The following is a 27,161-nucleotide window of genomic DNA, read 5'->3' as shown; positions in this document are numbered from 1 at the left end:
GGGGAAACGGCTCTGGCGGCGCAGCCTGTGCCTAACGTTGCTTTCTTAAGATAAAGATTCCCTGCGATGGGCTACTTTCAAAGCACATTATGTCTATAAACCTCAGCGTGTGAGAAAACGCCCAGGGCCTGGCTCTTGCAAAGCCTGGCATTTTCTGCGCCGCACCCCCACGCCGGCGGAGGAAGGTGCGGCCCGGCCCGCGGAGGACTGACCCGGAAGTCACTGCGGCTGCTGCGAGGGCCCCGCTCGCCCGGGCAGCTTCGTGCTCTCGCTAGTCCTAGGGCTCGCCGAGTCCTCCTTCCTCGGTCCCCACTGATCTATGGGTCTTCATGGCGACAACAGGGGTTCGGCCCCGGGGCAGGCAGCCGAAGTGGGGCCGCGGCGCTCCGGGGGCCTGTGCGGCGGCGTTGCAGTGTTCGCCACCGTGGCCAGTGTGTTCACCCTCACGCTGCCGCCTTCGGTGCCGGGGGGAGACTCGGGTAAAGTACTCTCAGGGTCGTCTCTTCTGCCCTTCTGCCCTGGTCTGTACTTTTCTCACTAGGTCCGGTCATCTCGCGCCCTCCAGGGTTTTACGGTCCAGATCCAACTTATGTTTCCATCCGTTCATGTAAACTCTGATTCCTTTAGTTCTCAGGCTTTTGAGATGGGGCTCGTGGGTTTCACCTGATGGGGACTTATCGGCCGCTCCACTTCCCCAGATCTTATTTCTGGACCTGAGTTTTCGCTTTCTATTTCTTATTAGTCCACAAGTATTACCTATTGCATGCTTGTGTTCCAGACAAAAGGAATGGTGAACAAGTACGGAGAGTATTCTAGTGCTGTTAGAGACAGTACACAAACTATTGAATAAACAGCTACATTTGGCGATAAGTTAGTGGAGACAGTAAGAGGGAAATATGATTTGAAAGTGGGAGTGGCTAGTGACTCCTTCCGAATGGCTAGTCAGGAAAGACCTCCGAGGTGATCTTTTCTTGAATTTTGGGAAGGAACAAGCCTTGCCGAATATTTGGGGGAGAATACTTAAAAGAGTGGAAGTCAGGTTGTGGCTTTAAACAAGCTACTTCTGTTAAAAAGAAAACCATGAGTGCACGAGTTATCTTTTGCTGCCTAACAAGATACTCCCAACTTTGGTGGCTTAAAACAACAAACGGTTATTATGTCATTTTATGTGGATCAGGAATCTCGGTAGAGTTTAGCTGGGTGCCCTTACTCAGGACAAGGTTGCAGTCATGGTGTAGGTTGGGGCTGCGGTCCTCTCAAGGCTGAATCTGGGAAGGATTCACTTATAAACTCAATCCAGTTATTTTGCCAGGTGGGTCTGGGTAAGCTAAGTTGTCAAGAGAAAGAGGGCACCTTTGTCATTTTGTAACGTAACCTTCAAAGTGATATACCACTGCCTTGTTTTATTCCTGGCAGTTAGTAAATCCAGCCCACACCCAAGGGGGAGAGGATTACACAGAATATCAGAAATTGGGCATCATTAGAGGTGATATTCAAGACTGCCTACCACTTTGAGGATTGTTGATGTTCCATTTTCAAGTCATTACCTTTATTCTTTCAGGTCCTATCAAGCAGATAGGAGCAATGTTTTGTTAGTATAGTGCAGAATGGAGTTACCATGTTTCCAAGGTTTATATTAAAAAAGAAATTATAGTCGTGAGAGTTTTGACATTGGAGAGCATTACTCAGAGGTTGGGTAGTTCTATACTTTTCAGAAAAAAAAACCACTGACAGTTACTTACCATGGTTGAGCTGAAGTATGTGGGTGGGATGAATAGTAACACTTATTGAGCACTTACTCGATATTGAGGGAGGTACTATCAATATCTTCCTTTTATAGATGACAAAACTAAAGCTAAGCTGTGTCCAGAATTACACAGCTAGAAAGCAGAGGCAGTTAAGGAAAGAACCCACATAGGTTGACTTTAAAACGTGCTCTTTTAACCCCTGCTCTCTGTCAGAGAATTTCACAAAATTCTTTGTTAAATCCATCATTACATATGTAGTGATATTTAAAAACGTTAAAATCTATGATTGTTGCCTTGTCTTTATGAATACTGTTTTAATTTTTCCCAGAAGAATAAAGTTACCTATTCACTTTGAGTTACCAAACCTCTTAGGTGTTCCAGTTTGTTTAATTTAAATAGTAGTTGCTTCAAATATTTTTGTTCATTTTTGGGAATGATAAATAAACTCTTCTAAGTATTGCCAGTATAATTTGTGTAATCATTTCTTTGATAATTTTGTTTATATGTTGAATGTACTGTTCCTCTTGAATGTTTGTGTTTATGAAATATACTTTCTATGAATAAACAGAACACATCTCAAAACCAATATAAAGCATGTATTCTTCTTCCTACTAAGTCTTAAATTATACTGCATAAATCCATCACATTATATGATCATGCCAGTATTTTGCACCACTTGATACACATTGTTGATTTATGGGCAGTAGTGCTTATGGTCCTTTGGAGAAGAGGGTGGCCTTCACTTTTTGTTGCTTTGGGGGAAAATTAATTTGCATTAGGATGCTGTCTTTAATAGACTTCATATATGGCAGTATAATTATATAATTAATATAAAAAGTAGACTAATAATGGAGACCTTTTTTAAAGTTAAGCATCTGCTACCAACTCTGAGCTTGCCACCCATTTGTGGCCCAGACAAAAACAAACAAAACGGTGGTCCTCACACTCGAATGTACTTCTGAATTGCCTGAGAAACTTAGGCCCAATGTCTGAGGGTCCTAGTGTAGGTAGGTTTTGGGTATGTTCATGGAATCTTCATTTCTATAAACCCAGATAAGTCCATTTTCTGTTCAGGTGGTAGTAGGACTTAAGTTTCAGGAAATCTTAGTGTAAGGGTAGGGAGAAAGGGGACTCTGTTGTTTTTTGTTTTTTAGTATTCACTTTCCCTCTTTACAATATTCCGTTTTAAGAGTAATATTTCCCTTTAGCTCTTTATCAAAGGTACATTTATAGGCTTTGAATAGTAGCATCTTCTCTGCATAGATTTTAGTTTAACATTTGGTAAGAGTTGTTGATGGAAGTTTGTCACATTCCAGATTTATCTTTAATACTAACAGAACTCCGACAGATAATAACAGCATATTGACTTTTTAATGGTAAAAGGAAGTTAGAGAAAATGAGCTATTGTTAATTTTAAAATGTAATTCTAAATACATTTTAAATGGAGGCGAATGAATAGCGATGTTGAAATTTTGAACTTCACCGTGCTTCACTGCACCTGCAGAAATATGAGAGAGAAAAAAAACTGATTAAAACAGTTTTAGACTTAAGACGTAAAAGCTGACTCATTAGAGTAAAACTATAAAATGCACTTGACAGTAGTTAAAAAAGGAAAACACAATTTTAAACATTTATATGCTTTAAAAAGTATATAAGATATAAGATGCCTTTGGTTTCTAAGGTTTTCTTGAATATCTCCAGAAAACTTAAAAGATGCCCTTAAGTAATTGACTTAAGTGAGCAATATCTGTCTTTGGGTGCCCTTATGGGGCTTCCATGGTACAATCAGTCATTTACCTAAGAGGGGTGTCTGAGTAGCAAGGATGACTGTCAACCTCTATGTTCAGAGCTTGAATTAGAATGTGTGTGGCCAGGGGAGGGAGAGGTGATGTCTTGACAGGATCCTGAAATAGCTAGGATAATATTTTTAACTTAGTGGAACAGACAGAAGTGAAAACAACCAACCAGAGGCAATCTAAGTGCTAAATAGGTTCAAGCAGGTTCTATGAAGGTGGAAGACGTGATTCATGATGATGGGGAATTAACTGGGGAGGGGTATGTGTAAGGAAACGTGTCACTGAGAAGGTGACAATTGAACTAGGCCTTGAAGGATTTAGGAGAGAATACTGGATGAGAAAATGAGTGATAAGGGGTGTAAAAGAGGACCCATTCCAGAGGAACAGTGGGTAATCAGATTCGACTGAGTTGAGTATAGGTTTCATGGATAGATTATAAGCATTGTAAAGGGACCTTGAAGCCATAAAGAGCTTGCATGTCATGCTGAGGGAAGTAAGCAGAGAGCAGCCATTGAGAAATGTTAGACTAAGGGTTTGATCCAGCCTTTGGGGATCGGAGGGATTGGGTATGGGGTGACAATAAGTGATTTCAGTATGAAGAAGTAGAAGATTAGTCAGTGCTCTTTTTGTAGTCCAGGCCAGAAAGGGTAAAGGTCTACATTGTGGCTAGGGCAGTTTGTAAAAATTAGGAGTACTGATATTTATCGAAGGATAGAAAATAGATATTAATACATTTTCTAATAGACAACAGTAACTTTAATAAATCATCTACTAATATTGATTGATACCTTACATTGTACTGCACTACAGTATACAGGACTGAGTCAGAAATAGTCCCTGTCCTCTGGATACTTAAAACATTAATGAAGCAGGCATTGAATTACTACATCATAATTTTAGAAATAATCACTAATGGCAAGGAACTATAAAGTTCTATGTAAATAGTATAATGATTTAACGTTTTGAAAAAACATTATGGTAATTCAAGCTTATGAAAATAACCTGGAGCTAATAAACATTTGGAAATTGTTTAAAGATATTCAACCTAATTAATGTGGAGAAGGTACCCAAATGCCAGGGTTAGGGTAGTACGGCATACTTTACTGAGCATTGTCTGCACATTCTATATATCATAAGGTCGCATCTTTAAAGACAGTTTTGTACTAAATACTTCAGTGATAATACTGCATACTGCACTAATGCTCTAAAAGAGTTTCGTATATATTTGCAAGTGTATACAACTTTCAGGAGGGAAAATAAGCATTTTTTTTAAAAATGGAATTCACCTTTATTTCCATTGACCAGTTATTAAAAACTACCAAAGATAGTTTGTTCAATAAGACCTAAGGGAGAAAATATTCTTAGACTATTCATGCTGTTAAATCTCTGCAGATTTACAGTTTTATCCAGTCAAATTAATGCAAAACCCCAATGCAAGCATTTGGATTTTGAAAACTTTGGAGGAGTGTCATTTTCTAATAGTAATTATTGGTTTTACATTATTTTTTCACAGGGGAACTGATCACAGCCGCACATGAGCTTGGAGTAAGTATTAGTTTTATTGTTTAATCAATGCTCTCATTAACAGTTTTAGGCATTAAGAAAGTTTAATTAAGCATGGAGTAAAGTAGATTAATTTATTTTTAAACCCCCAGTTTTTAGTAACTTATAAGTACAGTACGTGACAATTTACTTTAAGTTTTAAATCCAATTAAACTAAATTATAGAGCAAAGCCTTTACTATATATACAGTAGCTGGCTTATTATCACCCCAAATTTTGTATAAGCTGTGGAGAATAAAATAAATCGGGTTAACAGTTTTAATAAGTTTATTATTTAATAAACTTTATTATGGTGCATGATCCCTTTAGCAAGACCTTAGGACTGTCAGCATGGGGGTAATCCGATAGCAGTGTGGTCTTTCAACTTTCTAACCAATATAATATTTCAGAACCCGCTTTTTTTCAACAGCCTTTTAAATGACCCTAATGTACTGTGAACCCAGAGAAGAAACTACTTAAGAATCGACAATGAAATATGTCACCCTTTCTCTAGGTGACACACCATGTGATAGACAATGCCAAATCCACTGAAGAAAATATTTATTTGTATTGGCACAAAAGGATTACAATAGAAAACCACTACTAAAACAGTCATTGGCTCTAAATCTTTATACTTGCCTGAGAAAAAGGCTTCTTTTCAATTAAAGCCAGTGTGACTCTTCCTTTACTAGATGAAAACCTTCTAACTGTTGCTAATTTTTCCGTAGGTTGCCCATCCTCCTGGCTATCCTTTGTTCACCCTGGTGGCTAAACTTGCAATTATACTATTTCCTTTTGGTTCAATTGCCTACAGAGTCAATCTTCTGTGTGGCTTATTTGGAGCAGTAGCTGCATCATTACTTTTTTTCACCGTTTTCAGGTAAAGTAGTTGATTAGTTAAAATTAATTTTGACTAATTGGAGATGTAGTTTTCTTATAGACCAAGTACATACATTTTAAAAAAATCATTTGTTGTTTGAATGGTTTTCCTAATCACTCATGTGATTTCACTTTCTTAATTTACAGTAATTTCATATGCATCTGACCCTCAAATGATTACACAGTTGGCTCTGCTTCATACAATGGAGTCAAGGTGTCACCAGTTCATTATCACAATTCTCTGGTTAGGCAGAACTAATAAGATTTGTCATTTTATGAAGATGCAGGTGGGCCAGTTTAATTTAACAATATGAAGTTCATCTTTTGGTAAATGATAAATAACATTTAATTACTCACAGTACTGCTGATGGGTAGCTGCCTATCAGGTTCAGAGCTAATACCTAATTATATTGTATTTAAATATGCACATGTTGTATACTTTTTGAAATGAGGCTATTAACTAAAGAAATCAATTTGAGATGTGGTTTTAGTAATGTCTCACTTTGTTCCATTATAGCTGTAGGGATGATAGGAAAATTAGACCCCACTTACTTCATTGATGGAAGGCTTTCTTAGTTTAGAAGGCTACCTGTTTTTAAAAAACGGGTCATTAGTTTTGGATATTGGTAAACTCATTTGTCTTTGCTTTTTCTGTCTCCATTCTTAACTCAGTCTAACCTGTGCTTAAGAGGATTATAGAGAAATATACAAATTATACTTGCTGCAAATGGAAAACCAAATTAAAACACTTCTTTCAAAAACAATTGCAGATTTGATTATAAAAACATAATTCTTATATACGAATACAGTATAATTTGAATAAACAATTTCACATGTCATTTTGGAGACTAATGTTTTTATTTGCATTAGTCATAATATTGCTCTTAAGCTGAATTCTTTTCTAAATTCTCTTTTAATTATTTACAGTAAGGTAAAAGTTGATATAATTATGACTCTGAACTTTACTTTTAAATCTATTTGCAGAAAGCTTTCAGATTGAAATTTATATTTGTTGATTATTTACTAAATTTTATCTATATTATTTAATTTGTTTTTATTTCAGTCTTATAGGTTTTCAGTGATAGCCAAATCTTTAAGTATGAAATGTTTAAAATAATATCTCTGCTTGGATTGATTTGTGTTATGAATGTTACAAAGATTTTCTTTTTTTAAATGATTAGAATAATCTTTATTAGAATTTTTCCTTCTGTGTCTTTTATATAAGAATCTGTCATTCTTTCTGTTGACAGAAAAATTGATCTTTTTTATTTTTAAATATCTCGGTTGAAATTTAGAACTTAACCTGTTCTGTATTGAATGTGTGTTATTAATTTTTACAAGACATTTAAGAAAAAGATATTTAAAGAAAATTGATACTCGTATTTATTTTGATAGTTCATCTGTATTTTAGAAGATCATTTCTGTAACACACATTTAAGCTCTATGTGGATATAAATAGCTCTTAATGCAAATAAAGGGATTTGTCTTCTAAACTTTTTCAGATATCAATTTTGGAAAAATTATAAAATTTTTCAGTATATTAATTGTTGATGCCATTCCTCATGAAAACCACTGTAAAAGTCATATATAAAAATCTTTACCTTTATAGAATTCAAATGCCTTTGAACAATGATTTTCCTTTGAGTTGTCCATATTTTAGAATAGCTTTTAGTATTATCCTTGATTATAATGAGTTTTAGATTAGCACATTAGTCTGTAACCCTCTTCTTTTAATATAGAATCATAATGATAAATTTGTATACTTGCTGATACATGTTTTAAATCAAAAATTCTTAATATGACTAAACTAGATATATGAGTGGTTTTGGTAATACAGTACTTTGGAAAAGTTGCTTTCTTTCAGAAAAGGGATCTAACAATATTATCTCTTACACACATTTTAATATGAAAATACTTCATTATTTTGAATACAAATAATTGACAAAGGTACACGTCCTTTGGGAACAACCTAGTTCAAGTGGCAAATCTGTTTTGTCAAACAATAGACACCCTTCAGGAAAGCAAGCCATCTCTATGGTAATAGGACTAACAGTAGCCTATTGATTGAGTGGAAGAAGACATTATACAATGTCAGCTGGCTTGTTACAATTTCATTTGTTGTATGACCTGAACTTAACCTTTAAAACCTTTCTTCTGTGAATATAAACCCAACAGCAGGACACAGTTTTTGTACAGCCATTACAGTGACGGCTTTTTTCCAGTCCCAGCATACAGTAAATGTATTCCTTTACAGGTTGACTCCTTTATCAGAATTTCTTTAGGAGACATTTCACTACTTTATTCATTTACGGACCAAATCATCATTCCATTTTGTTGTTGAATATTGAAGGGTTTTGATCCAGGAAACTGTTTTATTCTTTCTTTCCTCCATCACTTAAGGGAACATTACTGTACACGTGGGATTAATGCTGACTGGTGTGCAGTAAATTAATTCTTTTAACAGGTTTAGGTTTTTTTTCAGGTAATTGTTCACATAGCATTCACTATATTTAGCTCTCAGGGTGGACATAAAGACCTTCTGTACCTTTTAAACAAAGATTGTATTTCAAAAGCAAATTTCTGTTTAAATGTGTTGATGTAAAAAGCTCCATTTTTTTCAGTAAACATGACTTAGGTTGAAAGAATGATTTATTCGTTGTTCCCAATTACTATGTAATTTTTGCTTTTCTTGCATCTTTCTCTTGCTTTTAAAAGCAGTAAGATGTCATTAACACTGCATTTTTTGTCAGTCTTTTCTAATGGTTGGCAAGAACTCATTTATATTTGCTTTCCCCTAAAGTAGAAAGTGTGTGAGTAAAACAGCACATTGAAAGCTGTCTGTGTTACTGTAGTTTATTGAATTAAAAATAGTAAGATTTGTGCCAGTGTTTTCCATATGTATTTATTTATGTATTGTCCCCTTCAGGGGTATTTTAAAGCATGCATTATGTTAAGGGAGTTTAATCTAATACATTTCATTTATATGAAATAGTACTCATTTTATTAATGTGTTCATCTGTGCATTTAAGACTATGTAATACAGTCAGTGTTTTATAGGAACTGGGATTTTCTTTAAGGCCATTGAAGTAAATGATTTTTAAGTTTGATAGTATGATATTTAAATTGTTAGATTTGAAATTCACAAATCCTATTAATGCAAAATAAAAAGTTATAGATAATGTAAATCAGTAATATGAACACCATTTAGCATTGCCTAGTACTTGAATTTCAAACTTATTTCCTAAGAAACATTGAGCTAAGTCTTATATTCTGAATAAGGAAGGAGTACTTGAAATCAGTATCATTAAACATCAATGTGATTATATTTCACATGTCCTGGTATCACTAAAAGAGAATGGAGTATGTTGATAGCATTGTATGAAAATTCTTCACCTCAGGGAAGATTTAAATTGCTTATGATCTCAGATGAGGGCATATCTTTTATTTTGGTTGTTACAAGGCAAGGAATACATTTTCAACAGGCTTGAGGGTCAACATAGCCTTTTCAAACTATTATGGGCCAAATGGAACTATAGAAAGATTTATTCAACAATATTTGTTGAGCACTCATGTGAATTGAGACTAAAACTGCTTTAGTTTTTATAATAAAAATTCAGTGCTCGTTTTAGAGAAAGTTAAGACAAAGTCACTAACCATCAAACAGTTGTTCAAATATTTTTTCTAAAAGTCACTGTTTCAGGAAACTTGCATTAAAAAACTTTCTAACACCATTAACATTGTACGATAGGAAATCAGATCTCTTAATGTCAAGTAAATTAACTAGAATATATGAATATTAATAATAAAGGTATATTGAAACTACGCCTGTTTACTACAGAGAACCTACAATGAATTTCAGTAATTAAACATCTGTTGGCAGATTGTTTTGTGCCAGTATTTTATTTATTGGGTATTTTATTTTTTATAAGTTATATATTTCTAAACATACTACTGCTACAAATTAATTTGATTAAACTTTTGGAAAAGGAACACTTGATTCTGAGTACTGTGTCTGCTACTATAGCTTCAGCTAAGATTCCATTCAATAAAGAATAGAAAATTAAAATGCCATACCTTAGAGAATGTAGAATCTCCTGCTTAAGGGACATTTGGATTTTCCAACTCAAAGAGTATTTTAGATTATTGCCATAGAGAATAATATGAAGCTCTTCCTAATTTCAGAGGTAACTATGTATAAGTAACAAATAGTCACCAAGTTTTTGTAGTTGAAGAAGAATGGAAAGTACTGGAGCATTAATTTCCATTCAGGAGAATATCTGTCTTGATCCCTGGTTAATTGATCATATATTTCTCTCATGCTTGTATTAAAATTGCATTGACTCAGACTAGTTAAGCATATTAAGAGCTTGGTTCATTTGCATTTTCTTATAAGTAGAGGGACATATTAGGCTCAAATAGCAGCACTTCATTTTGAAGGGGAAAAAGCAGGGCAAAAACTCTTTTTTAAGACTGTAGAGTCTTTTCTGACAGCTAGTCAGAGTTAGAATTAGTTCAAGGAAATGTTAATAATGCAGTGCCTGGCCTAATCCCTTTGATATCACCAGGTATCCTCCTGTTCATGGGTTAATTGCTTTAAAAGCGAAGGCAATATTCTGAGCGGTGGGCCGCTTCACCTTTTCACAGCTGTTACCATTGAGTGACAACTAAATCCCATGTGTAAGATGAGGAAGAGCTCAATCTCCAATTGGGAGAAAATTTATGTAAACCACAATCCCTTCAGAATGTGCGGAAGTCATAGACTTTCTTGATTTACTCTGCTTTTCCCAGAAAGCTCTATTGTTCACTTTCCTAAGTCCCATCAACCCTTTGTAGCAGAATATCACAGCGGCAGCAGATAGCTTGAAATATATAAATGCTATCATAGCTCTGATTAATAGCAGTGCTTATGAGTCAAGTCTGATAACAGTGCAGCTCTCCACTCAATTTCAGATACTGCTAATGGAATCTGTCTTCTCCAATTGTAATATGAGAAGGCCTAATTTGCCATGGAGCTTGGAGCTGTCACCAGTAGGGGATTGTGGGGTCAGATGGGAGCTGCCAGGTTTTTGCCCTGCAGCTTGTATCTCTCACTTTGAATAGAGCAGCCCCCTGCCTGCCAGTTAGCTGATAGGCCGCCGTGGGGTTTATGCCACTATATACAATAGGAAAGGGCTACATAGGCTGACTTTATAATTGTGAAGCTAGCTCATATTTCCACAGCTACTGTGCTGCATAATTTCTAATAAGTGGTTTTAACAAATGTCAGATTATGAAAAGTTTCCTCAATTACAAAAACTTATAAAACATTTAAATTGCTAAATCTGTATCCTGCCGAGATTTTGCCACTAGAACTAGTCATCAGTTATTATGGCTATAATAATAAATGCATATATTTCTTAAAACTACAAATAAAATTATAGATCATAATTCCTATAGATTTGCTGCTTTTCAAAGCCATAGAAATAGAAAATAGTCTTAATGAATTGAAATATTAAGATACACTTCATAACTGCATAATACGACTACTTAATATTAATTCTCTACTGCTTATTAAGTTGGTTAGTGTTGCTGATGAAAATCATTTAATACTCTAATTCTGTTGATTTTTGTTATTTCAGTCTTTTAAGTTTACTTCATATACCTTTAGGATGTTAATATTTTAAAAACTGTGCAGCATCTTCCAAGTTTTGAGTTAAAAAGGACTTAGCATGATGCCTTGGCCAGTGCCTTTGAGAATGATATGCTGAAATATACTTTAACCAATTTCACTTTCGCTATTGAATACAAAATACATATTGAGATTGAATAACAAGCTAATATTGAGGTCGTGTGTGTTTTTAAACATTTCAAACAAAATTGACGAAAATCTGTAATTTGGGAGTTATTTTAAACTAGGTTGTGCCTTAAGAAGATAGTGCCTCCTGTTGTGCAAGTTATTTGGTATACCATGAAAACTTAGTGAAATGTAAAGTAAATGATGGTGATTTCTATAAAGCCCAGTTCAGTGTTTTTCTTTTAGATATTCAGGTATAAGTTGATGAGATATAATAAAATGAATTGTTCTAAACCTTGAATAGCTTTCTCATTTATTGGTTAATGCATAAATCTTACATCTAATGGAAATTGTGATTACATTTTATTTATGGCAGCTATTCATAATATTCCCTCCATTTCAGTTGTGCTTTTTTCCTTTGTGAAAGCTTTTACATTTTTTCCCCCAATTTTATTTAGTGGTTTTAAATCAGGAATAATACTTTATACTTTTCCGTTTAGTATACTAGTAGTTGATATTTATGTAGTTGAAAATTCGAGATAGAACAGTGCTTTTTCTTTTGATTGAATCTCATGAAATAGAACAAAACTTGTTAGGATTTTATCTAGAGTGAAAGTAAACTTTTATAAAATGTGGATAAAAGGACTTAACTGCAAATTTATTAAAGATGGAAATTTTTACATTTTAGGTGTAGTGGTGGTGGCTTCAGAGACGTAACTTTAATATACCATGTCCTAAATTATTGATTTATGTCCATTAGATCTAAATTTGAAAATGAAAAGAAAAAATTTAAATTCTCCTGTTCTCTGAATGGCCATTGACCATAATTTACATACAAAGTATCTGGCACATATTAGATGCATAATATGTATTTGTCAAAAGAGTGTTAACTGCCATTGAAAGAGAAAGGTTCAACAGTGTACCTTTCTTTTCAATAGTTTAGCCTCCCAGTGTGACCATTCTCCAAGTACACTGAAGAGATAAATATATGGGCATTGATTGTGTGAATGAGCCAGAAGGTAACATATGTAATTTTCATGAACAAGACTCAGAAAGATAAGAACTTGGGAGGATGGAGGTTGTAGATTTGCTGTTAATTGCATCTTGCTTTACCATGCTTCTTCCCTGTAATCCATTGCATTTGTTTAGTCCTTCAATATGCTTTGACACTAAGAGTAATTTATTTAATAACAGTGCTCAGATGCTGCATTTTGGCCATCCTACACGATTCTACTTACTTCAGGGAGTTTTCCCTGTGAAAGGAGGGTAGTGTACCCTCCACATTGGGTTCTTTTCATGAAAGTAACACCGAAGACAAATACATTCATGAATTTTATGAGGCACGTCAAATGTGTATTCTGAAAGAATCTCAGGTTTCTATTATTTGCCTTTTGATTGAGGGTTAGACAAACATGTGACTGCACATGAAAATCAAATACCGTGTAGTAGAAAGAAAAATATACCTTATCATCAATAGCAAACCTGTGTCAATGGTGTAAATTGTAACTTCCTGATCCATCTGTTGTGTCAACAATGAATAGTATTCCATCAGTGAGAAAACTACTGCACAATCAGTACCTTTCTTAGGAATCATATCTAGGTCTCATGGATTTTGTGGACCAAAAGAAGGCAATTATATCTTAACATTTGTTAGGTTGCTCTTAAGAGCATCACATATTCCTTACCCCTCAGTGGAGAATCTCTGTCACTTGCATTACCTGGGTGAAATTTTAAATACTTGACCACCCTTTCCATGCAGTCTATCGTACTGTTGGTGTACCTTTCCTCTTTGACTAACCACTTGCTGTCTTAGAATGTGAACTACATGATTTTCGTGTTAACCCAAATAAAAAGCTATTAGGAAGATGTATTTACTGCAAATGTACTGCAAAACATAGTTTATGTTTAAAAAATAAATATGTAATTAACATTTAACAATATATTTATTTTTATATATATAAAAAAATACTTCATTACCTTTTGGATATTTTGAATCATCTGTATCACTGCTTTACTCTGTTAGTATGAGACCTTGAAAATTGAGCATACCTGTCTAACTATGTAAAAATTTGATTGTGATTGTTAGTATTGACATGTGACTATGTTTTACAATATAGTGGTTGTTATTATTAAAATTATCATAGTAATGGTGTTTGACATGTGATCTTCATATTGCTGCATAAGATTTTATCTAGCTATAACTCAGGTTAGGTTCTAGAAATATGTATTTCATTTGAAAAAATGTCTCCTTCAGCCTTCTATGAAGCTCTATGAGAAATAGATTGATAATGGAAAGCATTTTTTTTCTCATAGCTAATTCAACATAAGATGTTCTTACATTAATGTGGAAAATAGTTTAGACTTTCACGATTTACTAGTAAGTTCTGGTAAAATGACTTTTCATTTTATTCACTATCTCATTTGAATTTCTCTTTTTCTCCAGTTTAGTATTAGTTTTGTAGAAGTAGTTTCATCAATTTCAGTAGAAAAATGTGTGCCTTTCAATTTTAAGATGCCGCTCTAGCACATTAGTTGTAAATAAATAAATTTATTAATTCTTCGGTTGCTTTTAAAAAAATACTTAAGCATATTTATTCAAAAGATTAAAATGAAAATTGAAAGTCAGATGCCTGGATTGCCAAGTGAAAACACAATGGTGTTTTTGATTATGTCATTTTTATTAAAAGTAAACATCAGACTTAATCTATGATTAGATGACAATTGTTCGTCTTATTTAAAGACACATATTTATAGTCTGTCTGTACATTTGACTTTATGGATGATACCAAACAGTTCATTTTGTGGGCTCAGAACAGCAGTTTCATTTAAAACGCATGTTTAAATAATAATGTCCAAGTGGACATTACTTCCATATATTTCTTAAAGAAAGATTACATAGCCAGAAATTTGTACTACCAATTCATTTAACAGTATGATATGCAGTCATATTTGTGCATAGTGTTTCACTCTACTTATATAATTTAACTATAGCCTTTTCAGGAAAAAAAATCTGTAGAGTACGTGTTCTGGTTAGAATTATTCCCCAAAAGAGATTGTAACTAACTTGTCTAATCACTCACTCTGAGGCACCCTTCACTGAGAGGGATGGTAATTGGCTCATAAAGTAACAAAGGCCCCAGCAAACAAAACAGAGGCTCTGGAAATTTTGTGTATTCATAGGATTCATAGCATTTATACCTTTTTTTAAAAACTCATAAATATTTAGATAATAAAAGTGCTTACTCAGTCACCTGGTTTGCTTAACAAGTTTGAAACTAGATTTGTCTTCAGACATTTTTATCAAAGTGATTTTTGCAATATCACGTAAGACTTTTGCACATTTAATGTCTTTTTCTGTCTCAAATTCATAGTGGCTTATTGATAGGGAAGATTCATTGATATTTGGTTCAATAAGATATAAGATGGAAATTCTGAGATATTTTGTTTGAAATTTCACAAAAATTTGAGAAAATTTAAGGGCTTCCTTTACAAATCAGTATGTGAAAGGCAATATGAATAACTGAACTTTCTGTGTTTTATTATTCCCTTTGAAATATGTTATAGATAAGGAATAAATCACATAATATGAAAAAATGCTTTTTAAGTAAATTATTTCTGTGCTCTGGCTGAAAGAATATTTAAATGCTTGAATTAAAGTACAGAATGATAATATGATTAATCCTTAGTTTCTATAAGATATGTTGATATAGATATCACTATATTTAAAAAAATTAATGTAAAAAAATCAAAATAAATCCTTGAATTTTCCCCTAATTTCATCTATTACTGTGATACCACAGTAGTGATAAAGGATGTGGTTCTTAAAAGGAACAAAATTTACCCCAATACCAAAACATCTTTTCTTTTCATTTTTTGCAATTAAAAAAGATTAATTTGTAAATAATGGCAGATGTGATTTTATTATTCTCTTTGAAAAATTTATGTTCTAGAGAAGGAATAAATCATGTAATATAAAAATATGTTTTTTAAGATTTGGAAATGGTTGGACTTAGGTTGGGCTAATGAGAAACCATTGCTATTTGGAGAGTATTAAAAACCAAAGATAAAGTATGTCTGAAATAAATATATATGTAGGTGTGAAAACATTTAGTTTTCAAAAATATCAAATAGCTTTTCTAGTGAGATGTACTTCTTTTAATTTTAAAAATGCACTAATACTCTGACATGGCTATCCAGTGGATTAATGGTCCAAAAATAATCCTATTGGCTTTGTAATACATTATTTAGAGAATTTTAAGTTCCTCAAGTCTGGTTTCCTTTCTGTGTTTTGATTATGTTGCAGTTGGAAAATTCTGTTTATCAGAATTACAAATATAGAAAAATCTGGAGACGGGGCAGCTTCTCTAGTCTTAGCAAAAGTAGGGAAAACTTCTTGGAAAGGTGATGCCTATGCTGAATTGTAAACAATCAGTGAGAGTTGGCCAAGTGAAAGCAAAACAGTATTCCAGATACAGAGAACCTTATGTGCCAAGAAACCCAGAGAGGGGAAAGAACTATGTATAAGTATAGAGACTTACAAGTCATTTAGTATTGCTGAAACACAAAGTTTGAGATGAGTTACATCAAAAAATGAAGTTACAGATGAGCAGAAACCAGATCATAAAAGTTCTTATATGTCGTGATGAGGAGCTTGTAGTGTTTTATAATAAAAAAGGAACCATTAAAGGGTTGGAGGCAGAAAAGCACAGGAATAGATATTTTTAAATCTCACTCTGGTGGCAATGGTGGGCCTAGGACTGGAGGCAGACAAAGCCGTTGCACTGGTGCCAGCCTGAGGTGATGATAATAGCTGAAATGGGGCAGTGGTGGTATGGATGAAGAGAAGAGGATGAACTTTTAAAATGTTTATGAAGTAAAAGTGACAGGTTGTGATATGTTCAACAGGAGGAGAGGGAGAGGAGCTTTGATGGTGATGCCTAGATCTCTATCTTAGATAACTAAATAGATAATGAAAATCATTAAAATAGAGAACACAGGAGCAGGAGTCATTTTAGAGGATGAGGAAGTAATTTTGCACATGTTGACACTGAGATTCTCTGGGACATCTAGAGTCGGAATGGCTTTGTGATCTGGTGTACAGCTGTCAGTCAGAGACGTCAGTCTGAAAATAAGGGAGAGGCAGTGCTGGAGACATATTTGATTTCTTCAGTTTGTAGCTGGCAGTTGACATCAACAGAGTAGATAGAGCCACCCAGGCAGAGTAAGTGGAGTGAGAAGAACAATTTCCTCAGAATGAAATCTTGGGGAACACTGGCTTTAAGGAGTTCATGTAAGAGGAGCCATTCGGAGGAAACTGAAGGAAGATCCAGACCTGTAGAAAGAAAACCAGAGGGATGTGAAGTTTCCAGTGTCAGCTCAGTAGAGTGTAGCTGTGGGAGTGATCAACAGAGCAGAGAGGTCCCAGAAACTTATTGTATGTGGCAGTTAGATGGTTATTGCGGACCTCAGCGAGAGCAATATCATTAGAGTGGTAGGGTGAGAACAGAGGGTAGAGGCTGCAGATGTGGACCATATGATACTAATACTGAGCCTAGCCATGACCCTGAAACTTCCATTCATGAAAGCATCCTTGACATTAGCTTGGTCTTTAGTCATTTATCTCTTAATAAGGTGAGATGAAGTATGTTTAAGGTACTATGCCTTGAATGATATAATGAGAGCCTACCTAGAGTCAGTGAATGATTTGAAGTCTTCAAAAAGACCTTCTCTAAAGTCTTCATAAAGTTCTAATCCTTACCATTGCTGACATCATCCTCTGACTTGTCAGCAAGTCACAGACTCAGCTTGCTATGTACTCATGGGGGGCATCGCATCTCCTTGTTGGCATGCATGCATGTGATGTCATGGCGATGGGCCACACACCTGTCTTCCTACATTGCATTCACCCTGCAGACTTAATGCAAGGTGACTGCTTGTATTTCAGAACAAATATTTAGTTTTAATGAAATCTTATGGATTTGAGAACAGCTTTATTAAACTCTTTTCCATCACAGGCTGCTTTCAACAATATAGAGTCTAGTCTTGCTTAATAGGCTTGTCCCACCCTTCAACCATTTGATGTTCCCTTCCCCAACCCACTTTCCACGCTCTGCATGACTTTAGCTTTTTAGTTCACTCATTTCCTTGATGCCGTAACACTTACCTGCCATTTAATTGAGGCCTAGAACCCTTTGCTCATCCTTTTTGTCTCCTCCATCAGCCCAGTGTGGCTTTCCATTCCTGCCTTCCAGTGTAGGCCCATGTTTAATTACTTCACCAACCTTCCTCTCTTGCCCTTCTGTATTATCTGCGTAATAAAGCCCCTAAGCCAGCCTCCATCCAACCTTTCCAGGCCAGGCTCAGGCTGCTGCTGTCTTATCCACAGCACGTGGACTGATGCTGCCCCTCCATATCCACAGCCTCTGCGGTCTGCAGCCTCACTGAGCAGAGAGTGCTGCTTACACGTCCTTGTTATGTGTCCCTCCACAGCTTGCAGTTTTCCCACAACATGTCTCAGAGTATCTCTACTTTTCTTAACCCGTGAGTTCATACATGTTACACGGTCAGTGAATATTGATGGATTCTGAATCTTAACCTAAAGCAAACTTTTAAAGACAGGGTGTTCAAATATGTGCATTTTGAAGGACATTCACAATTTAATTTATAAAAGGCTGTTGAAATCAAAGAAATTTCTACAGAAGATTAAGATGATAAAGGGGATACGTTTTTTTCTGAGGTGATGAAAATGTTATAAAATTGACTGGTTTTGGTTGTATATGTCTATAAATATACTAAAAACTTTTGTACACTTTAAATGGGTGAATTATATAGTATACGAAAGGAAAACTTAAGGTCTAGAATTGGGGGAAAAAAAAGTTGGAGAGCTCATGGGATTTCTACAAGGGCTGGATTACCAGACTGTGAGACTGAAACATCCAGAACCCTAGGCAGGTATGTTCTAGTGAAGCCACCACTGCTGTCATCTCTGGGCACCAGACACCCCAGCTTACACCACCAACATACCTGGATTCTGAACATTGCCCCTGAAAGTGCTGCCATCATTGTCTATGTAAACGATGTACAAATGCAACTAGCCATGTCTGAATGGATTCTGTCTCCACCCCTGCTTCTTTGCTTCACCAATTTCCAATTCAAAGACTAGAGCAGGTGCTTCTGACAGGCAGAGCCCAGGTCATACATACACCCATGCTCTAGCTGTAAGAGAAGCTGAGAAAGTATTTTGTATTTTCAGCATGTATAATAGTCTGGGTATCCCTCAAGTATAGAAAGGGATTTTAGATATTGAGCAGCAGAGTTAAAAAACAATTAAAGCAAATACTTTGTAGATTAAAGCAAATACTTTGTAACAGGAAAAAACAAAAACAAAATATTACCTATTGTCTTCACTTCATGTTAGGACTACAACCCAAACTCCTTATAAGAGTTAGTCTGATTTCTAAGCAAGGAATAGCCCACTTAATATATCTTCCACTTAGGTTCCCCAAATGTTAATATGTCTTACACTTAGGTTCCCCAAATGTTAATATTTTACCATATTTGTCCTTGATCTGTGTATTTTTTTTTTTATCCATTAAAGAGTAAGCTGTAGTCATGGTACCCTTTTACCTTTAAATGCTTCAGAGTTTATTTCTTATAAACAAGAACGTTTTCTTCCATGTCCACAGTGCAACTCTCAAAATCAGAAAATTATCATTGATATGACATTGTTATCTAATCTACAGACTTGATTGAGATTTTGCCACTTGTTCCAATAATGCGCTTTATGGCAGAAGACAATCCCAGATCATGCCTTTCATTGTCTCCTTAATGTGGAACAATCCTCATGGTTTTTGTTTTTGTTGTTTGTTTGTTTGTTTCGTCTTTTAAGACCTTGACATTTTTTGATCCATATAAGCCAATTATTTTGTAGAATGTCCTTCAATTTAAGTTTGTCTATTCCCATTCCCTCATGTTTAGACTCAGGTAATGTATTTTTGGCAGGAATACCATACATATGATGCTGTGTTCTTTTCTTTGGAAGAGATCCAGGAAGCGCATGATGTTTGTTCCATTACTGGGCTGTTAACTTTGATCATGTGGTTAAGATGGTGTTTGCCAGGTTAGCCACTGTAAAGTTAACATTTTTCCCTTTGTAATTGATCTCTTTATAGGGAGATACTTTTAGATTATTACACATTTCTGTCACTGCAAAACATTTACCCACTATTTTAGTATTCATTGATTATTATTATGATGGTTTCCATATGGTGACTTCTATTTCCATCATATCTTCTATAGTTATCAGTTATTAGTTGACGTTCTATAGACTTTCCCTTGTCTTTCATTTATATCACTGTAGATTCATAGATTCTTGTTTATTCGTTGGGTCACAGTCTACTGCTGTAATTGTTTGATGCTCAAACTATCCCCATTTTGGCCAGCGAGAGCTCCTTTAAGGTGGCTTCTGTGTCCTCTTGTTATGTCCCTGTTTGAATACTTCCTTACTTTCTGGCACAAGATGTTTCAGATTCATTTTGTTCTTGAGCTACCCCAGCCCTGAAATCAGATGTTTCTCCAAGGATGCTAATTTATGTTTTAAGTAGAGGAAGGAATCTTGTATTTTATGCTGCTTTCCAAAGTAATATTGACATATGAAATGTAGAAATTCCTTTTAAAATGTTACTAATACTTTTAAGATTAATTAATTCTCTCATTCACTAAGTTTCCTTTCTGTGCTTGGGGCTAGATGCTTACAATATAAGTTTAGTTTAACTCCAGTTCACATTTCAAAAACAATGTCAAAGTAATTGTTATAGACAATTAAATGCAATAAATGTTCAGAGATAGGCTAGAAACATGGGGATTGAAGAGAAATTTTGAAAAGAGTAGAGTTTGAATAAATAGGAACAGAGAAAACATTCAGTTCAGGGGTACAGCATGAGCAAAGTATGGCACTAGGAATAGGCACGTCTTATGAGGAGATTTTGAGAAGCCTGACTAGTTTGTGGAGTTAACATTGTTGGTAGCTAACGGCTAGGTGGGGTTTGTTTTATTGGGAGACTGGATCCCAGGATGACTACTTTAGAATTTATCTTACAAGCAGTGAAGAGTCCTTAAGTTTTGGGGCTAGGTAGTCATAAAGAATGTTTAGGAAGTTTAATCTAATGTTATATTGCAGAATAGATTGGAAAATAAGACAAGTTAGAAAACTATTAAAGTAATTGAGTCAAAGGCAGTAGGAATACAAAGTGAAAGGAGTTTGGAAGGAAGAAATTAGTGTATTGAATTAGGATAACTAGGAGAATGGGGGATTCTGATGAAATAGGAAATGGATGATTTTTGTAAAGGAAAGAAAACAAATAAATTGCAAAGAGAAACAAAGAAAAACAGGTTTGGTGATATTGATTTTAACTTTTTTCTATAATGGTTGATTAAGAACCGTAGAATTACTCTATAACTTTTTAAACAAAATAGTATAGTTAAAAAGTAAGGACGTGGGGCCATATAATTTAATTATCACACAATAGTGCTTGCTGAATTTCATAGATATAGATATTTGGTAATATCTATTAGACATAGATATTTGGTAATAGCTTTAGACATAGATATTTGGTAATAGCTTTAATTTTCATAGCTTTAGATTTATAGTGAAATGGGAAGTTGTTTTGATTTGATATGCTCTAGCATATTCAACCGTACTACCAGTCTCAAATCATATCTCTGAATTGAGATCCAGATTATTGATTGATTTGAAATGTATGGCTCTTGTTAGCATTTAAGGGGCGAGAAATTTGTTTCCAAGTGTAACATTTGATTCTTTTTGTGTTATTAAAATCCACATTCTCATTTCTCTCTTTAAAAAATGTATGTTTTTAATTTGAATTCTGTCTAAAGGAGAAATAATCAGAAACTAAGAATTTAGTTTGCAAGATTTTAAAATCAACAAATATTGTGATCAAGACATGCTTTGCTATATCTTGAGGGATAAGTGTAGAAAGGACCTGGATCCAAACATTCCATAGGAAGTAAGAACGAGAGTTCCTGAATAGACATTTCGCCATTTCATTGATTTTTACAATTAAACATATTTCAGTCTTAACTAGCATCATTCTTCTTTGTGGATATAGCAAGAAAAATGACACAGGTTTGTTATCTCTCTAGCCACTATCTCTTCAGGCTTTTTGAACTGACTTGGATCCTAGAGGTTACATCTGAGAACTAAACCTCATTCTATCCACAGGATACCTAGCAGGTTCGTTCATTTATGTTCATTAATAGGTTAATATATGGACTTCCTAATTAAAATCTGTTGAAAAATATTATTACATGAAGTAATGTATTAACCATATAAAGTGTTGGGATAGTGCTGGGTGACTGTCATAATTTCCGCTGCTACAGTTTATAAAAAAGGAAAATAAAGTCAGTTCTTTTTGTTGGGAAAGAAGATTTCATGTTATCTGTATTTGCAGGCTTTCTGGCTCATATGCTGGAGGAATCCTTGCTGCGGGGGTGTTTTCATTTTCTCGTCTAACATGGCAATGGTCCATTGCAGCAGAGGTTTTTAGCTTAAACAATCTGTTTGTGGGGCTGCTTATGGCTCTTACTGTACATTTTGAGGAGGCAGCAACTGCAAAAGAAAGATCAAAGGTAACCTATTTTGAACAAAGTAAAACCACTTTTTGTTTTAATTTTTAGATAGTTGCTGTATTTCTTTTTAACTTTGGCTTATGTACTGTTTAGCTGTTCTGATTACTGTTGAGGTAGTCTAGGCACATTAAGAGAGAAAATGTTTTCAGTTCTTTTACTGTGAACCATGAGAGCTTTTATAAAATAGGGACATTTTTCCCCTTAGAGTTCAGAAGTTTTTTGGAGAATGAGAAAATTCTGAAATCTCCTCTGAGTTCTATGGGAAAGATAGGCTCGTTGGTTAATTCTGCCAGTGTGTGTGTGTGTGTGTGTGTGTGTGTGTGAGAGAGAGAGAGATCATAAGATGTCAGGCTCTAGACTGACCACCTTAAACTATATACCATTATGGTCCATTGACTTATTCCCTAATTACAATAAAAAAAAGTCACATTTGTGCTTTTTTAACTAAAAGGAGGATATCAAATATCAAAATGAAGTAGTTTGGAAGAGATTACAATGGATTCTAAGGCAGACACTATCATCAAAATAATTTGAAACATGAAAGAACCCTTGTCTTCTAAGAGCTTACAGTCTACACCTTGGAAAATGCCAAATCATCTTAGTATAGGCAGTGCTGTATCATTAAAGAATGTAGAAACAATAGAACATGGTTTATCTGTGGTTTCTGTAAACAAATCTGTGATGCCATTAGAGTTTATTTTTTGTTTAAAATAAAGCTTTTTTCTGTTTATGAAAATAACACATGTTCAAAAAAGGCAAAACCACAAGCCATAGATAAACAGGTTTCTAAATAAAGTATATATTTATTTAATTTAATAGGAGAAAAAAAAGTAAAACAGAAAGAATTGCCAAACTTCAGTTTTAGGTTTTACTTGCATACGAATTACACGATATCCTATTACTACTAGGACTTATGTAAATCATTGTACAGGACTGTCTAAAACTTAGTTTGAAGACAGTCGTTTAAGGTCAAACTACAATGATGTTATGAGAATGAAAAATATTAATGGTGATAAATATTAGTGACTGCTAGAGCATGACTGCTTGCGTCTAAGAGGTTGATTTTAACCTGACCTGTGGTACAGATACTTGTTTTTAATATAAAGAATAGCTTTTTTATTATTGTGCTTACTTAAAGATTTAGGTGATGCTTAACTTGTTTTTTTTTCTTTTCTTTATTTTCAGATAGCTAAAATTGGTGCTTTATGCTGCGGCCTTAGCTTATGTAATCAGCACACAATAGTGCTCTATGTTTTGTGCATAATACCATGGATTCTCTTTCGGCTTTTAAAAAAGAAGGTAGGTTTTTGAATGTTGTAAAAATGAAAATTCATGACATTTTATTTAGGCCCAATGTAACATTTATGGAATCAGAAAACATGGGCTTTAATTTTTGTGCTTTAGTTTTATGTATAGCATAAATTACCGTAGGCCCTAATGACATTGACTGAAAAAAAATAGGATTTACAAAAATTATGCAGTATTGATTTCGGTGGCATCTGGCCTGTCTCATAATTTTCTTACTGATTCCAAACAGAACCTTGATGAAAACAGGCTAAAAGGACTTAAAACAGCAATAGTAAAATTTCTTAATTGTTTTATTATATATTCTAAGATGAAAAAATAGTGTATGAATAATAGTTCATTTATCCAACTGGTGACTGAGTGCTTGCTCTGTGCCAGAGGCTGCTTGCTCTAGGTGCTAGAGATTCACTTCAACAAAACAGATACCATCGCTGCTATTGTGAAATAAATAATAAATCTCTGGTAAAGAATAGTCCTGTTTTCTCAGAATCAATTTCCCTTGAATTAAAAGTAATTATTTTAGGTTTTTTTTCTCTGAATGGAAAAATGATTATGAATTTAAATGGTGGTGTAACACAATATAGGAAAATTACTTTGTTAGACAGTAGGAGATGTAGGTAATGACAAGGTAGGGAGCTGAGTCAGACACAAACCCTTGGAATGATAGAAGCTCTTTATTTTGTCCGTCTTCTTCCCAGAGGTTAAAACAGTGTGTATACAAAGCCAGTGCTGGAGTTATTTTACTTACTTACTTTATTATTTGTTTGTTTGTTAATTATACCGTAGGTACATTTATTTATCATTTCATTATTTGTCACATATACCCAGCTATCATTAGAATTATATTGGAAAAACCACATATAATAAAATTATTATATAGAAATAGGGAAGTAATTATGCTAAAGCTTTAGATAATTATATTTACTGTACTTGAATACATTTTCTTTCTTATCTTCTTGGCAACAAAGCAAAAAAGTAACCTGGAGGTTATAAAATTTTTATTACGTGATAAAAAAATAAAAAGAAACATTACAATTAACAAGAAAGATCAACTTTTTCTTGGAACAGAATTCTATTAAGTCAATCATATAAGACCTTGTGGAATGGATATTAAACAGCACAATGCACATTTTTTTTAGTGGTGGTTTTATAGAGTATACAGGAAGTTCTTTATGTTGTCTTTTATTATATAAGCTATTGAGTAAAAAAAAAAAAATGAAGATATAAAAAATTATAACTCAACAGAGACTTCTTTATGAAATAAAAACCTGAGGAGGCCTAAATATTTTTCTTGCGAATTGATGGATGGACAGATAGGAATGCACTGATATCCTGATACCAGTTATCTTAGCCAGGCTTTTTTTTCCCAACTTTATTGAGATATAATTGACATATAACACTATGTAAGTTTAAAGTGTGTAACATGATTTAACATACATATATATTGCAAAATGATTGCTACAATAAGGTTAGTCAACAGCTTCATCACGTCACATAGTTACAATTTTGTGTTTATGTATGTTGAGAACTTTTAAGATCATTTAGCATCATTCAAATATACAACACAGTATTGTTAACTATAGTCACTGTGCTGTACATTACATCCCCAGAGCTTATTCATTTTAAATGTGGAAGTTTGTACCCTTTGACCACTTTTATCCTTTTCCCTCACCCCTCAACCCCCACCTCTGGCAACCACCAATCTACTCTGTTTCTATGAGTTCAGTTTTTTAGATTCCACATATAAATGAGATCATACAGTATTTGTCTTTGTCTGACTTATATTATTTAGCATAATGCCCTCAAGGTCCATCCATGTTGTCACAAATCACAAATTTCAGGATTTCCTTCTTTTTATGGCTAATGTGTGTATATATATATGTATATACACACACACACGTATATATATATCTAATCTTTGACAGCCGAGGGAGCTCAGGTTCAGAGGAGTGAAGTAACTGTCAGTTCACACACAATAGGAAGTGGCAGAACTAGAACTTGCCAATCTGCCTTTCTCTCCAAATGGAGACATTGCTTTATACCAGGGCGCCAATCATGCGGCAAATGTAAGTGACGCCCTTTAGTGCATGTGAAGCAAGTGTCCCCTTAAGGCCTTCTCTCCAACAACAAATCATCTCTCTTTCATCTCTGACCTGCCAAGTGTCAGAACTGAGCCATACACACACACACACACACACACACACACACACACACACACACACATATAAAGAAAATGTGATATATGTGTGTGTGTATCACATTTTCTTTATCCATTTATCTGTTGACAAACACTGAAATTATTTCCATGTCATGGCTATTATAGATGATGCTTCAATGAACACGAACATGCAGAGATAGTGATTTCATTTCCTTTGGTTAAATACCCAGAAGTGGGATTGCTGGATCATATGGTAGTTCTATTTTTAACTTTTTGAGGGAACTCCATACTGTTTTTCACAGTGGCTGCACCAATTTACAATCCCTCCAACAGTACACAAATGTTCCTTTTCTACACATCCTCATCAGCACTTGTTATTTCTTGTCTTTTTGATAATAGTCATTCTAATAGGTGTGAGGAGATATCTCATTGTGGTTTTGATTTGCATTTCTCTGATGATTAGTGACATTGGGCACCTTTTCATATGTCTGTTGGCAATTTGAATATTTTCTTTGGAAAAATATTCAGATCCCTTGCCTATTTTTTAGCCAGATTATTTTTATTTATTTATTTATTGTTTATTAATTTATTTATTTTGCTATTGAGTTCAAAGAGTTCCTTATACGTTTTAGATATCACAAGATACATGGTTTGCAAATGTTTTCTTCCATTCTACAGGTTACCTTTTCATTTTGTTGATCCTTTCTTTTTCTGTTCACATGCTTTTTACTTTGACATATTCCCACTTATTTCTTTTTGCTTTTATAGTTTGTGCTTTTGGTGCCATATCCAACAAATCATTGCCAAGACCAAAGTCAAAGAGCTTTTCTCTCTATGTTTTCTCCTAGAGTTTTATGGTTTTAGATCTAATATTTAAGTTTTTAATTCATTTTGAGTTAATTATTGTAAGTGGTGTAAGATGGGGTCCAACTTTATCATTTTGGATGTGAGTATCCAGTTTTCCCAACATTTATTGAAGAGACTATCCTTTCCTCACTGAGTATTCTTGATTCCTTTGTCAAATATTAATTGGCCATATATGCATGGGTTTATTTCTGGGATCTCAATTCTGTTCCATTGGTCTATGTGTCTTATTTTTACACCAGTACCATACTATTTTGATTACTACAGCTTTGTAATATAGTTTGAAATTAGGAAGTGTGATGCCTCGGGCATTGTTCTTTTTTCTCAGGTTAGCTTTGGCTATTCAGGGTCTTTTGTGATTCCATACAAATTTTAGGATTTTTTTTATCTATTTCTGTAAAAAATGCTGTTGGAATCTTGATAGCGATTGAACTGAATCTATATATGGCT

The 27,161-nt window shown here is 34.3% G+C and overlaps 1 protein-coding gene across 1 annotated transcript in view; it reads left to right on the top strand.

Annotated features, from left to right (window-relative positions):
• The first annotated feature begins 200 nt into the window (after positions 1-200).
• The window catches only part of TMEM260 (transmembrane protein 260), a 57,215-nt gene continuing 30,254 nt past the window's right edge, over positions 201-27,161 (top strand). The window contains exons 1-5 of the mRNA XM_039866525.1: positions 201-479; positions 5,058-5,089; positions 5,814-5,965; positions 22,207-22,384; positions 23,570-23,683. Coding sequence (XP_039722459.1) covers positions 320-479; positions 5,058-5,089; positions 5,814-5,965; positions 22,207-22,384; positions 23,570-23,683 — 636 coding nt within the window. The 5' untranslated portion in view covers positions 201-319. The remainder of the gene's footprint in view (positions 480-5,057; positions 5,090-5,813; positions 5,966-22,206; positions 22,385-23,569; positions 23,684-27,161) is intronic.

This window comes from Pteropus medius, unplaced genomic scaffold (assembly GCF_902729225.1).
Source record: "Pteropus medius unplaced genomic scaffold, Ma_sr-lr_union100, whole genome shotgun sequence".
NCBI classification, from domain to species: Eukaryota; Metazoa; Chordata; class Mammalia; order Chiroptera; family Pteropodidae; genus Pteropus; species Pteropus medius.
Note: the sequence above shows the minus strand (reverse complement) of the source record. Positions and strands in the feature narration are given on the sequence as shown.